Here is a 15,306-nt window from a genome sequence, read left to right as displayed (position 1 = left end):
CCCAAGGACATGGGTTCAAGCCCCAGGTCTCCACCTGCAGGGGGAAAGCTTCACAAGTGGTGAAGCAGGGATGTAGGTGTCTCTCTGTCTCTCCCTTTCTATCTCCCCCTCTCCATTTCTCTGTCTCTATCCAATAATAAATAAATATTAAAAAAAGAAAGAAACTACAAACTCAGTAACCAAGCAAAAAGAAGGGAAAACAAGGCCAGTGTTCGATTAGAAGCTGAAGTTTTATTATAGGATAACAGCACATAAAGCACATCTAAAATTGATGTGTTCGATGCACTTTTAATAAAGGTAATGTAATATTAAAGGTACAATTGCTAAGTACAATATAACAACATTCATATTAGAATGAAAATTGGAGTATTTAAAAGACAACATTAAATCTCTCTTTTTTACAGTTTGTATTTACAAAATGAATCAAAATATTTTTTTTTTAATTCAGGACTCGGTAAAATAACAAACAGCTGGAGATAAGCAGACTACTGTTAAGAGAGAATTGAAAAGAAAATCCAATGTAAGTGAAAAGTTGGGTGATCTGCTAATAAAGATCATTAGCAAAGTTTTAGTACAATACTCTTTTTTTTTTTTTAGGCTTCTTGTAAATGGCTTGCATTTTTTTTTTAGTGTGACAGAAAAGTAGTTTTTTTTTTCTTTTTTACATACTGTACACAGACAGCAAATATTTATAGGTACAGTATTACTGTTTCCAAACTTGCATGTTTATTTACAGAAGGCTGAGCTTGTTACTCACAAGAGTTTTTTGTTTGTTTGTTTTTTAAATTTGTGTGCTTAATCTTCAAGACCTACACACAGAATCAACATTTCATGGGATCTTCTTAAAGACTTTAATAGTTGGTTGGTGGTAGGATAAAGTGTTAACCATAAGGCTTGGCATTCCCTTTTTCAATTTACCATAAACAACCCAGGAGAAAAGTTTTGATTTGGGACACTTGTCATTCCACAAAATGATCAAACACTGGTATGTGCAGGTCATTGTGTGGATGCAGAAGAGATACAATCTCTGCCCTTAGGAAGCTCAGGATATTGAATGGTGCTAAGCAAACTAATAAGGAGTGATGCAACTTCTCCTTAAAAGGTAGCCAATGACTCTAGAGGGTTAACAATTAGACTGGCTCTCTGTGAGCCACGCCATTGCATTTGTAGTTAAGGGAACAGCAACTCTTCCATAAATATGGAAAATGTCTAGGATTGTGGGTGACTATGCAGTGCATGGAAGCCAAGAGCCATGGCTTGAGAATTTTATCACCTTCTATTACAAAAAGTGCAATAAACAGAAACATTTGCTCTATATTTATAAATCGTTCAAAAAATCTTTGCTAAAGATCTTATAAATTCAGTAATGTTACAGAACAATTCTAATCAATATTTAATAAGGTTAACTACACCCTTAGTTAGATATTTGATATTCTTCTGCTTTTATGAATGACAATAGGTCTTGGGAAGAAAGATGAGTTTGGCTAAGTTCATGACTAATTTTTTTTTTTTAAATGAAGGCTCTATACTCAGTTCATAGAACTGGTGGAGGCCATATTGAAACGGGAGAACCCTTCTCATATTTGCTTTATGGCTACAATTTTACCATGACAGTGGAGACATCCATACTTTTCATGACTCAGGTAAGAGGGGAGAAGGTAATTCTGCTCTCTAGCCACCAAAGGTGTCTTATCAAAATGCCCATTTTCTGTAATAGGAACTAGGTACAACACTCTGTCAGATGCCAATCATTTTATTCCTTTGTGGGGAAGGAGGAGGAGGAGGAGGAGGAGGAGGAGGGGGAGAAGGAGGAGAAGAAAAAAAGAAATACTTCACTAAGCTAGAGTTTTCTTTCTTTATTTTGCTTTCTTTAGAACCTTGGAGGCTTTTTGTAGTTCAGGAGATTTGGTATAGAGCCAGATAGCAAATATAAAGTAAATGCTAATAAGTTTTCATGACTCCACATTTATTTATGAACAAATTGACCCTACAGATGTCAAATATCCATACTAAGGACGTAATTTTATCCTAATTAAATATGCTCTAGAATAATTTATATAATGACTTTATGTATTTAAAGAGAAAAGCATGTCCCAAATCTAGCACTCTGATACAGCTGCCAGTCGGGCATTGATAGATAGATAGATATATATGTATATATATACAAATATATATTTATACTCAGTGAAATTAACAAGACCCAAAGGTGGTATTGTCTAGGAATAAAAGGGAATTCTTTTTTTTTTGTTGTTGTTCACAAAAGTAACTTATCTAGCACCACACATCAGAAAAACACAAAAATAGCACACTCTAGTTCTAAACAGCTATGTCTAAAATAGATTATATAGTAAAACCAGTATTATACAGCATATTGTGGAGTTGATAAACAGATAAATATTTGCACTGAGTAGGCTGTTTATAATATAACATTTTTCTTATCTATACAGAATGAAAGCCAAAAAGTTAACTGTATAGAGATGTGCAGAACAACATTAAGTATTATGACTCAAAAGCAGGGACGAAGGTTAAGTTTGAAAGAAGAGTAAGAGAGAAAAATGTTTACAGGCCATTACAAGTTCTTAAGTTAATAGTAAATAAGGAATCAATTGCTCAAGTTGAAGAAAGCAGTAAACAAGAGATTGCATTTACATGCAGATGTCTAAAATTTGTATCTTTTTTTTTTAAGTCTATGCACAAAAGTCATTTGTTTTATTGCTTGACATTCAGTTATGGCTAGATTATTTAACCTATTTCATTTGTACTTTGGAAACAAGAATATTGTTAAAGGTGCCATAAAAATGGACAACATTGAAAACAGTTTGCAAGTAAACCACCTCACACTGCAGTTCTTTATACATATTAAAAGCCTTGTCTGGGGTTCGTCATATGTTAAATACATTTAAACTGGGAAAATATGTTGTAGCTTGAAGCCTCCCATTGGCCCAAACATCCAATACAAAAACACGTCTCCACAAAAGGAGCAGGCAGACACAACAGGTACATTTGAAGCAGCAGCCAGCTAATGTCCTAATGTTTTAAAAAAAAAGTCACCACTGTTGTTGATGAGATTTCAAACTATTGTGGATAAGAGACTTTTGGATTTGGGAAGATGTGTATAGTACACAGAGATTCATTCATGTGTGTGCATGTGTGAAATTGTATTCACTATATTGCTCAAGCAGAATATGCACTCACATATGCAGTCTGTTCAATGATCACTACGTTTCTAGAAATAGTTCTCAAACACATGAAAGCAATAAGTGACAGAAGAATCACACACAAACACAGGAGAGAAGTTAGTTGTTCTTAAAGAACAACGTAATGGCATGTGCAGCATGCCGGAGCGATTAGCAAGCTGTCTTCCATTAATTCTTCAAAGGAGAAAGAGAAAAAGAAGTGTCATCGTGCTAATGTGGCAAACACACAACATATAAACAGCAAAGGTGGGTTCACTTAGCATCTATTTTAAGTACTCATACTCACTTTCTGAACACAAGACTCCATGTTCTGTTGCATTGCTAAAGAAATGTTTCTATTTGGGTTGAGTATTCTGTCATTCATTTAGGAATAAGCGAATGACTGAATATAGTTATTGCTCTATAATTCTAAGGGTCTGGTCAATAAACATGGAGCTCTTTCCTATCTACAGTGTTTCCCTGCTATGAAGTCAGGGATCTGGATGCATTCTAGAATTGTCCCCAGGGCCTGACAACAATGATCTCACTGAAAACTGACAAACAAGCAAGCAGACCCAGAAGTGAGACCGATTGCTTTAAAAAAAAAAAATTGATTATCTCTCACAGCCTTCTCATCTCTTAGAAATAAATGATAAGAAGATCTTTTTAATCAAATCAGGTGGACTGTCTTTAGTAATACTGGTGTCTAGGAATAGGATGAAGACATGTTTCATAGATGATCAACAGCAGACTAAGGCTGCCTGTTGCCAATTGCTTATCTAGTCATATAATCGGATCCACAGAATGGAGTTGTTTTCAGGGGATTCTATGTCCTATCTTCTTTAAGAAACAAGTGGCAATCACATGTATTGTAGAAAGGCCAATAACATCTGTGTGTGTCTCTGTGTGTATGAAGAAGCAACAGGGCGAAGGTTTCTTCTTTTTTTCACTTAGTAAAAATGGAAAGCATGCTCTTCTATGGAATAAGAAAAATACTATAGCTTCTTCTGAAAGTGTTTTCCAAGTGTGAAACAATCAAAGCCAACTATTATATTAAGGTCCACTGGTTTCGAAATAGGGGAACTAAAAAATGTAAGATGTCACCCCAGAAGCTAGACCACACTGCTGTTACACAGGTGGGCTTTGTCCATCTTTAAACATTAGGGGGACTGGGTGGTGGCACACCTGGTTAAGAGGACGTAGTACTGAGTGCAAGAACCTATGCAAGGATCGAGGTTTGAGCCACTATTCCCGACCTGTAGGGGGGATGCGTCACAAGCGGCAAAGCAGGTCTTTCTTGCTCTCTTTCTGTTTCTCCCTCCTGTCTCAATTTCTCTCTGTCTTATCCAATAAATAAAATGGAAAACATGGCCAGGAGGAGCAGTGGATTCATAGCACAAAAAACAAAACAAAACAAAAATCAAACAAACAAACAAAACCCTCTAAAAACCATTAGCTTTTGTTCAAGATATGAACTACAAATGTGGAAATCAAACAATTGTTTTTACAACAAGATTTTTTTTTCTCGTGGTTTGGTTTGAGAGGTCAATATAGTGAAAATAAGTTATCAGTTGGCATTATGTTTTTTTTTTTTAAACTTTTACCTCTCTCACTAACAGTGATAAGCCAGGCTGACAGAGCTTTTAAAAAATTATTATTTAACTCTATCGTGGATACTCTAGTGATAGATGAAAATGGTAAAAGAAGTGTCCGTAGCACTTTGATGTTCTTGGTTGGCATTTTGCCTATTGACTGGTCTTTTGAACACACTGGGATAATTTAGCCCTGCTTTGGAAAGTCAACACAATGATCTATTTTGTTCTTAAGCACATAAGACAGATGAGCACTTAAATTTCAAAACTGAACACAGTGAGATGATAGTTGAGAGTTTACATACACACACATACACACACAGCTTTGCAGCTCACTTGTGCCTTGGAGAGATAGTATTATTATTAATGATAAAAAAAACAACAACACAATTTTGTCCCAGTAGTACTGGCCACCCTGTTTTAAGAGTTTTAGAAGATCCCTGAGCACATTGATTCTGACTCTTAACCCCAACTCCAAAATGATAGGGCTTCTATTGTTGATAATCAAGATGGATTGTCATTCACAGTAAGTCAATCATAAGGTGCTTATTCACCCCTTTTTTTTTTCACCAATCAGCACAAAGAACTGTCAGAAAATAACCTTTATTATTATTATTATCATCATCACCTTAAAATAATAGCACTGGAAGGACACATGATTTAGACAATCAGTATTTGAAACAGTGGCTTTAGGAGGATTATCTGGCTGCCCCTCAACAATAAAGAGTGATTCAATCGACATTCCTTAGCCAAAAACAAAAGGCAAACAACAAGAACAACAGCAGCAACAACAACAACAACAACAACAAAACACAACTGTAGAAATATGTATTTTTTTCCCTGAGGGATTAAGGTACACCTGCAAGTGTCTATGTACATATTGCACTAGAGAGGATGAAGAAACATGTGCAAAAAAAAGCAACAATGAGAGACGCTTACGTCCTATGTCCTACGTTGTCAACCTTTTTTCATTACAAGAGTCTATTAGGTTGGTTTGCATTTTGGAATGTCGGAACACAAACAGCTATTCCTTATCCTACAACTAAAAAAAGACACGGATTTCGACTATGGCACATTCAATGAAATAAAAAGTTTTCCAAAGACAGGTAGACAAATTCCATCAAGAAAATAATACAAAGTTTGTTTGTTTGTATTTGCTTTTTTAGAAAAATTACATTACTTTTCTTTCTTTGTTTCACATTACAAAATCTTTTTTTTTTTAAATCTTTACACAAATCACATTTTATTGCAGGAATAGTTCAAGTGCCATCAAATATTTATAGAAGGGTTAAAAAAATAGAAGTCTCTCTAAAGTGGTCCAGACAAGGCTTTGTATAGAATAAATTTTTTTTCCATCTTTTAGTTTTGATTTTGAATACATTTTTGTTTTCCATTGACACTTAGTAGCTTAGAAGCGGTCAGATACACATACCTCACACACATGAAGCTCTCTCTTTCTCTTTGTCTCTCTCTCTCTCTCACACACACACACACACACTCTCTCTCTCTCTCTCTCTCTCCTCACCTGACCCTCTGCCCACCCCCTATGCTCACAGAAATCTAGATATTACCACTATAAAGAACAACCAAACTTAGAAGCAGTGTCATAAGTTAGGAAAGGTGAAATTAGGATGACGAAAACATTTTTTTTTAAATACATAGCTTTAACACAATTTGCAAACGGTCCCCTCCCTCCAAAACACTTTCATCTGTACTTTTGTTTTCACTGTGACCAAGGCCAGTTTCTTCACCATATGACATTTGGACATCATTGTCACTAAAAGTATTCTTTTACAGAAAAGCCATATTTGCCCTAGGTTAAAAAAAAAAAAGGCATATAAGGTATTATAGCAGCTAGGGCACCAATGATGTGATTCCAATCATCAAAAAAATATTGGACACTAAAGATTAGGAAACTCACTATAAAAACTATTAAGAATTATTGTTCTGGCATTACTCATTATTTTGTGTTATTAAACAGGTGTTTCTAGAATAAGGAAGAAAATAAAGGTGCAAGTGGCTCCCCTCCCAACCCCTCCCCCATACCCTTTTCTGGACTTCAGATTGCAATTGCATTTGATTTCAGATCTCAACTTTGATCCAAATAATAGCTGTTCCCTCATTTCACCTTGGGGGGGGGGTGTCAATGTACATGACCCTGAAAGCTCACTTCCTGCTGTTCTTTCAGAAAGACCTCCTAGCAGCATCATGCCAATGCCTCTCCGTTTACTCAAAAAAACAATGTCACTGAGGTGTGACTGAGACCCAGATAGGTACATCATTCTTTTTGTTTGTTTGTATGTTTGTTTTCCTTGCATGAGGTCCATGCAGAACCCTTGCTGGAAAGAAGGATTTGTTTCTTTTTGAATTAATTAATTAATATTATTATTATTTTAAGTCTGACACTGTTTTCTCTCTCACCCTTAGAGACGCTTCAGACTCGCCTTTCACAAGCGGACACTGGAATTCAGTTTAGTCACTCTTTAACTAGCACCTGAGGCTGGTCATATTCAGAAAGCTTTGGTTAAAAGAGAAGTTAATAGACTTTAATAAAACCACCCCAAATTTAGAGAATCTGAACACCCCCCTCCCCGAAAGAAAGACATGACAAAACAAAATCAAAACACACCATTTCCCCTAAAGGGGGAAAAAAAAAACCACCCACAAACATGGAGGGGAAAAATGAACAAATAAATAAACTGAACTAAGCTTGGTGCTCCTCTCAGAGCATAAATACTATTGACCTTTAAAGGAACTATACTTATTTAAATTAAACTTTTGAATGAACCCTTCTTACCCAAGTATAAATACTATATGCTGATTGCTAACTTCTCTCATATATAAACACTCAAATAAAATCTTACACTCTTGTAACAAATTTAAGTAAATATTACTTTCATCTTCTATTTATGGTTAAATCCTTACTATAGTTTTGAATAAAAAAATGATAAAACGAAGAACAGATCTTTAGATGCTATTTAGGCTTCATACACACATCTTGCCCCTTTTCCAAGTCTCTCAGGAAACAAGTCAGGCAATGGAGCGAAAAGCAGGAGTGCAGGGCTCTGGCAAGCCCACCTGGCAAATCGGGCAGGGCATTCAGGAAGGAGCTGGTAGCAGCAGATACTCTCCCCTCAGCGAAAGGAAGCTTTAATAAAACCACCCCAAATTTAGAGCATCTGAACAACACCCCCCTCCCCCAAAGAATGCTTCTGAAGAAGCACATTCTGTGATGTCATCTCAAGAGTCTGAATCCCACTCAAGGGGGTACTAAAAAATCACCCTCCAAATGCCTTCATCCTCTAAATTCACTCCTTAAAAGAAAAATAAAAAACCTAACACTTGTATACTGACTGCTCCTTAGATCCTTCCAGCCCTCTACCCCCACACTGGGAAAAATCTTTAAAAAGCAAAGCAAAACAAAAGGAAACACAAAATCCAACAGGAAACAACTCAGTCATTTCTGACCTGAACACAAAAGCCCAAACAATCTTCTAGACATTTCATAAAAATAAATTACAGTCCACAGTTTTCTAGTGATGATAAAATGTAAAAGAAACTGCAGCTAGGATCCACTTAACTTTAGAGGCTGAATGTATTTCTGAGAAAAGGAAGAAAAACTGGTTCAGTACTCTCTGCTCCCCTCATCTTTTTCTACTCATTGTCTATGAAACCTAGAGACTTTTCTAGAACCACAGCTCCAGGAGAACTAGTTCACTCTGAGATAAACTCTTCGGACTTCTGGATTCTACCAAGAATATCTACTCATTGTCTATGAAACCTAGAGACTTTTCTAGAACCACAGCTCCAGGAGAACTAGTTCACTCTGAGATAAACTCTTCGGACTTCTGGATTCTACCAAGAATATAAACATTCACACAGTAAACACCTCATGTTTGTCTTTGGGTCCTGCTTGTCATTCCAAGCTAGAGTCTAAGAAAGATTCTGGTTATTGAATGGTTATCAAAGAAAGAAGAATTCGGGTGGAGACTGAGTCTGTCAAGTAATGAACTAACTGTATAAAGTGTGTCTCATTTCTTCTACCTCTGGCAGGTGGTGTTTTCAAAGTCAGTACCAAAAAAAAAAAGAAAGTTAATTTAGCAATATACCATCGAGGTCTAAGTCCACAGCCCCCATCCATCTTTCACCTTTGTATATGAAGCGTAAACACATCATCGGCTCTGACGTTCTCTCCCTTCCCCTACCCCACCCACCCACAAAAGCCCAAGGATAACTTAGGAAGAGTTCTGTTTTGAATTCCAAATACATGTGTCGAGTCAAAACAAACCATGATAATCCAACGGTGTGATTTCTAGAATATGACCAGCCAAAAAAAAAAAAAAAAAAAAAATCGTTTCAGAGACATTTTTTGTAAACAGCAGCATCGACACCTCCTGACGTACCTTCCAAGCCTCCTCAGTTAAACTTGTGTTTCTGGTGCACACGCCGAGCGTTTAATTTAAAGGGAGAACGGAAAACGAAACAAAAAACAAAGGTGCAAAATGAAAAGTGCCTTATCAATTCAACAGGAAGAGCTACACCAGTCACTACAGTTTATATTAATTAAAACAATATATAAACAATATCTCTTTTTAGCTATCTATAGTCTCCATGCCCATGTACCCTGTAATATATTATAATGCTATTTGTTGCGAGTGATAGGGACCCTTTCCCTGTTCTGTCATGCCGACGGGCAATAATCGGTAGGAAAAAAAAAATTAAATCAAACAAAAATGAAAAAAAAAAAACAAACAACAACAAAAAAAACAAACTTCCTTCATGAGACCAAGAGCCAGTTGTGCAAAGTCATGCCGCCGCCCTCCCCCCACCCCTGCACTGCACACACCAGTCACCGATTATTGCTGGACTCTCTGCTGTGAGCAAAAGACCCATCAGAGACCCTGCAGAAAGTCCGTGGGCAGTGAGCTCTGAGACAAGGCGAGCCTCCAACTGACTGATTCCGCGTCCCCTCCTCCTGCTGTAAACAGAGGCCAGCCGTCGAGCCATGAAGACAGAAAAGGGTCCATAGCTGTAGGCAGAATGGAAATCATATGCGTGAGAAAAACAAGTTCAACTCTGGACTGGTTTTCAGGGTTCTCCCCTCCATTGCCTGACCCCATCACCAAGAGATGTGCAGTGTGTTGGCGCTCCAGGGCCACGCAGGGCCTCAGAAAGTGTCTCGGTTAATTTGTGTCGTCGTGGTGGTGGTTATTATTATTATTATTATCATTTACTATTATTTTTCTCCTCGTGTGTGACTTCAGACCTTCTGGAAGTGTCTCCGGGTGGCGATCTCCCCTCCCGTCTACCCATCGATTTGCATCGCTGGCTCAAATTCTGAAGTGAACAACTCCTTGTATAAGGGAGGAAAATGAAGTCGTATAATGTCTGGGTATATTGCTTTAAATGCCATGAGCTTTTCTGTGTGCCGTCCGCATAAGGCTCTTAGTGTAGACACCTTGCATATCAACTGTAAGGAGAAGAAAGGACATGTTGTCAGGAAAAAAAAAAAAAGACACCAGGCAAGAGGAATCCAAAGTCAGGATAGGGCTGGGGAGACGGCATAATGGTTCTGCAAAGGTCTTGCATGCCTGAGACTCTGAGATCCCAGATTCAATTCCCCAGCACCACCACAGGCCTGGGCTGAAACAGTGCTCTGATCTCTCTCCTTCTGTATCTTGCGTTCACTAAATTAATTAATACAATATAAGAATAAAGTTAGGAGGCTGGGTGGTGGTGAACCTAGTTGAGTACACATGGACCCAGGTTCAAGTCCCTGGTCCCCACCTGCAGGAGGAAAACTTCACAAGTGGTGAAGCAGAGCTGCTGCAGGTGTCTCTGTGTCTCTCTCCCTCTCTATCTCCCCTTTCTCTCCATTTCTGGCTGTATCTATCCAATAAATAAATAAAAGATAAAAACTTAAAAAAAAATACAAATAAAGTTAGTATTACCCAAAAAGTGTAGGAGACTGTGAACAACGATTTAAAAAAATATAAAAAAGAAATAGATTAACAATAAAAAAACTAAGTCAGGGTAACCTTTACAATATGGCGAGATAGCAGACATGTGAGATGTTTTCAGATGGAGGGGGTGGGTTAGCACAAAAAAAAAAAAAAAAGAAAGAAAGAAAGAAAAATAGAAAAGATGGACAGTGGTCTTGGAGGTGGCACAATGGTTAGAGCGTGGGTTTTGAAGCTCTAGGTCCCTGGCATCCATTCCTGGAATTACAGCTGCCTGAGTGATGCTCTGGGTTTCTCTTCCCTTCTCTCTCCTTTCTCTCACTCATCAGTAAATAAATCAGTAAATCTCTTGAAAATCAAAGAGAAGGGACCAAATGGTGGCTGGCACCTGGTTGAGCTGACATGTTGACATGTGCAAGGACCTGGGTTCACGTCCCGGGTCCCCACCAGCAGGGGAGGATGGTTCACAAGGGATGAAGCTGTGCTGCAGGTATCTTTCTTTCTCTCCTCAAGTTCTCTGTCTCTACCCAATAAAACAAAAATACAGAAAAAAAAAGTTAAAAAGAAATGATGGAGAAATGTGCTGCGAGGCGGAGCAGAGCGAGGAGCGGAGAGGGAACACAATTCTTTATTCGCACGGCACCTCAGAGTTGGGTGAGAGCACAGTGGTTCGGGCCACGTGGAGCTAGCCAAAATGGCCGCCTCGCACAGCACCCTTTGCTGTGTCTAACCACTGGGGTGAAAACCGGGCAAGAGAAGAGGGGCGAAAGAAGAAGGGCTTTATAGGGCAAAAACAGGGAGTGACGAGCCAAGACAGGATTGGTTGGGAAGGGCATTTCGACAATATCGTATTAACTCTCGCAGGAACTGGCACTAACCTGAGGGGACATCTGCACAGCAGAGAAACACAAGTCAGAGAACACCAGGCAGCTGTTCAATATGATTTTGAAGGTAATTTAATAGCCTAACAAGTTGACGGTCAGCAGGAGAGGCAGAACGGAGGTGAGACCCAAGTTTTCACCTCTTTCTGCTCTGTCCAATAGTAAGGTTTCACTCAGCAGGGACCAGCTATCTGCTGAAAATAGCTCTGAGACTTTGATAACCATTTGCTAACATGATTTGCAACAATAAAAAAAAAATGTTTTCAAACTCGAAAAGTACTACACAAGGCCAAGATGCTTTTTTTTTTTTTCTTTTTAAACCAGAGCACTGCTCAGCTCAGGTTTATGATGGTGCCAGGGGACTGAACCTGGGACTTTGGAGCCTCAGGCATGAAAGTCTCTTTGCATAACCATTATGCTATCTACTCTTGTTCCAGCAAGATACTTGCTATTTCAACTCAGCATACAGATTTTGCCTACTACAAGGTAAACTCATCCTAAATTGAAAATATAACAGGGAGATAGCTGAGCTGGCTGAATGTGCACCTTATGGAGTGAGGCTCCGGGTTTGAGTCCCAGCACCACAAGACTGCACCATGGACAGCACCAAAGGAGGAGCTACTATGGTTTGCAGTATAGTGCTGAGGTGTCTCTCTTTTTCTCCAAAAAAAATTTTATTTATTTGCTTTCATGACAGAGAGAGAGAAGAAGAGAGAGGAAGAGAGAGAGAGAGAGAGAGAGAGAGAGAGAGAGAACACAATGCATTTCTCTGCTCTGGCATTAGGATTGAAAGGCTAGAAGCATATTATAAATTGACATCCTCATATTTTTATTGTGAAAGATAATAATTAGCAAAAAAAAAAAAAGAAAAAAACCCTTGTGCTTTGAATACAGGGTCATAATGAGCAAGCGAGGAAGAAAATGCAGAAGCCATTTCCTGTTGGTTATTCATGAATTTAGTGAGAAAAGAACCAGCATTAGAACAGACAGTTATTGGGGGGTAGGCACTGGATTCGAGCCCCCCTGGCTCCCCACCTGCAGAGGAGTCGCTTCACAAGTGATGAAGCAGTTCTGCAGGTGTCCGTCTTTCTCTACTCCTGTCTGTCTTCCCCCTCCTCTCTCAATGTCTCTCTGTGCTATCCAACAACAACAACAAGGAATAAAGATGGCTGCCAGGAGCACGTACCGAGCCCCTGGATGTAAAAAACAAACAAACAAACAAACAAAAAACCAAGAAAAACTAGGACAGTCAGTTACTAAAAACTAGGACAGTCAGTTACTAGCTAACTGTTTTTGCTCCTCATAACTTCCTCTCCCTTAATTCACAGATCGTTGCCCTAATTTATAGCTATGTGGAACATAATGTCTGCTTTATGCTAAAATGTGAATAAAATAGGGATGATTTTTTAGAATGTATTAATGCTAAACTTGTATTTCTTTCGTATATACACAGGACACTTTACAGTAGTGGAGGACACACTACAATCAATGTCACAGAGAATGTAATGCCAGAATGCTGGCCCACCAGTGTTTTTTGTTTTTTTTTTGCAATGATATTCTTTCTTTCTTTCTCTCTCTCTCTCCCTTCCTTTCTTCCTTTCTTTCTTTTTTTTTTCCTCCTCCAGGGTTATTGCTGGGCTCGGTGCCTGCACCATGAATCCACCGCTCCTGGAGGCCATTTTTTTCCCCCTTTTGTTGCCCTCGTTGTAGCTTCGTTGTGGTTATTATTATTGCCCTTGTTGACGCAATTTGTTGTTGGATAGGACAGAGAGAAATGGAGAGAGGAGGGGAAGACAGAGAAGGGGAGAGAAAGACACCTGCAGACCTGCTTCACCGCCTGTGAAGTGACTCCCCTGCAGGTGGGGAGCCGGGGGCTCGAACCGGGATCCTTACGCCGGTCCCTGCGCTTTGCGCCACCTGCGCTTAACCCACTGCGCCACTGCTCGACCCCCTCTTTCTTTCTTTCTTTCTTTCTTTCTTTCTTTCTTTCTTTCTTTCTTTCTTTCTTTCTTTCTTTCTTCCTTCCTTCCTTCCTTCCTTCCTTCCTTCCTTCCTTCCTTCCTTTCTTTCTTTCTTTCTTTCTTTTCAGTAGCCTGCCGTCTCCTGTTTTGTGGGCACAGGCCAGAGGCTGTATAAGAGCAGCCGGCTCAGATGAGCCTTCAGAGAATGTCAGCTGGAACCCTCTGGCTCTCACCTTTGTTAGAATTCCGTCTTCTCGGTGATTCTTCTGTAGAACATGCTGTAGAGCCAGCTGGATTTTCTGTTGCAGTTTTTCAATCTTTACTTTTTCCTGTAGCCATGAACGGTCTAAAACAGGGAAACAAGACTCCTTAGTCTTGACTGTCCCCACCCTAAGCTGGTTTGTGAACACCCCAATTTCTCTTGCCTTTTAGATACAGATTAATCAATACACCCTCATGCAGATTTGGGGAGTGCTAGCACCCCTTCATTTACCCCCCCCCCCCCACAAAATCTGCTCTCATAGGGGCAGAGAACAGGCTAACAAAGGGGGCTAGGTGGTGACACACCTGGTTGAGCACACACATTACAGTGCATGAGGACCTAGGTTCAAGACCATGTTTCCTAAGTGCAGGGGGAAAGCTTTACAAGTGAAGCAGGTCTGCGGGTGTCTTTCTGTTTCTCTTTCCCTCTCTATTTTACTCTTCCCTCTATATTTCTCACTGTTCTATCAAATAAAATAAAGCTGGAAAAAAAGAGAGCAGACTAACGATAGTTTATCAGGCAGAGTGAAGCCTCTATGTTTGGACAGGTCCTTCAAGACAGGGCAGAGGTTCATCTTCCACCAGAGGAACGACCATTCTGGAGACTGGGGAGATGGGATCAATGGGGAAAGCAGATTATTTTGCAGACATGAGACCTTGGGTCACATTCCCAGTGGTGCACATGGTCAGAGTAGTTGCTCTGGTTTCTCCCTCTCTCATTAAAAAAATAAACAACTCTAAAAAGAAAAAAAAGTCGAGGCCACGTGCTGGCACACTTGGTTGAGCGCACACATTATAGTGCAGAAGGACCTGGGTTCAAGTCCCTGGTCCCTGGTCCTCACTTGTAGGGGAAAGCTTCACAAGTGGTGAAGCAGGGCTGTAGATCTCTCTCTCTCTCTCTCCCTCTCTCTCTCTATTTCCCTCTCTATCTCCCCCTCCCCTTTCAATTTCCCTGACTCTGTTCAACAATAAATAAATAAATACATAATTTAAAAAAAGTCATTCAGACCTTATATCATATTCATATGAGCACAAATGAAATCACCATGACCCATCAAGCCTTTCTCACAACTACATTTCAGCCCCTCTAGCCTTTCCGGCACATACAAAACCATCCTTGTCAATTCAAGGCAACTATAATCAACAACAGAATTCTACAGGACTTAAGGGCTGGCCATTGAGGATGAAGTCTATACATGCCAGAATTCCAAATAGAAGGTAGTCAATTTGCAAAAGCTGTGATTCCTAGGAAGAAGTATGAGTTGAAAAGGTGATCTAAATTAGGTAAACCTGTGGATAACATTTAAATTGATCTTAAGGAGAAGCAGGACGTCTTAAAAGCAGTCTTTCGGAGACAATTTTCAAGGAGGGTGACTCTAGTAGAATATTTCTCTTGAGATCAGGAAGCCAATGGTCAATGAGATTTTGTTTGATTCTCCTTAATTAGGACTTCAGCAGAACAGATGCGGACTTCT

At 39.3% G+C, this 15,306-nt stretch overlaps 1 protein-coding gene across 5 annotated transcripts in view; it reads right to left on the bottom strand.

Moving 5' to 3' along the window:
* Positions 1-211: 211 nt before the first annotated feature.
* The window catches only part of RORA (RAR related orphan receptor A), a 933,557-nt gene continuing 918,462 nt past the window's right edge, over positions 212-15,306 (bottom strand). For 4 of the 5 annotated variants that reach the window (XM_060174402.1, XM_060174405.1, XM_060174404.1 and 1 more), the window contains 3 exons: positions 13,804-13,916; positions 8,521-10,238; positions 212-8,411 (listed from right to left, as the gene is read on the bottom strand). In XM_060174402.1, the coding sequence (XP_060030385.1) occupies positions 10,074-10,238; positions 13,804-13,916 (278 nt within the window). In that variant the 3' untranslated portion in view covers positions 212-8,411; positions 8,521-10,073. The remainder of the gene's footprint in view (positions 8,412-8,520; positions 10,239-13,803; positions 13,917-15,306) is intronic. The other variant, XM_060174403.1, reaches the window with a different exon arrangement.

The sequence above is a fragment of the Erinaceus europaeus genome, chromosome 16, assembly GCF_950295315.1.
Source record: "Erinaceus europaeus chromosome 16, mEriEur2.1, whole genome shotgun sequence".
NCBI classification, from domain to species: domain Eukaryota; kingdom Metazoa; phylum Chordata; class Mammalia; order Eulipotyphla; family Erinaceidae; genus Erinaceus; species Erinaceus europaeus.
Note: the sequence above shows the minus strand (reverse complement) of the source record. Positions and strands in the feature narration are given on the sequence as shown.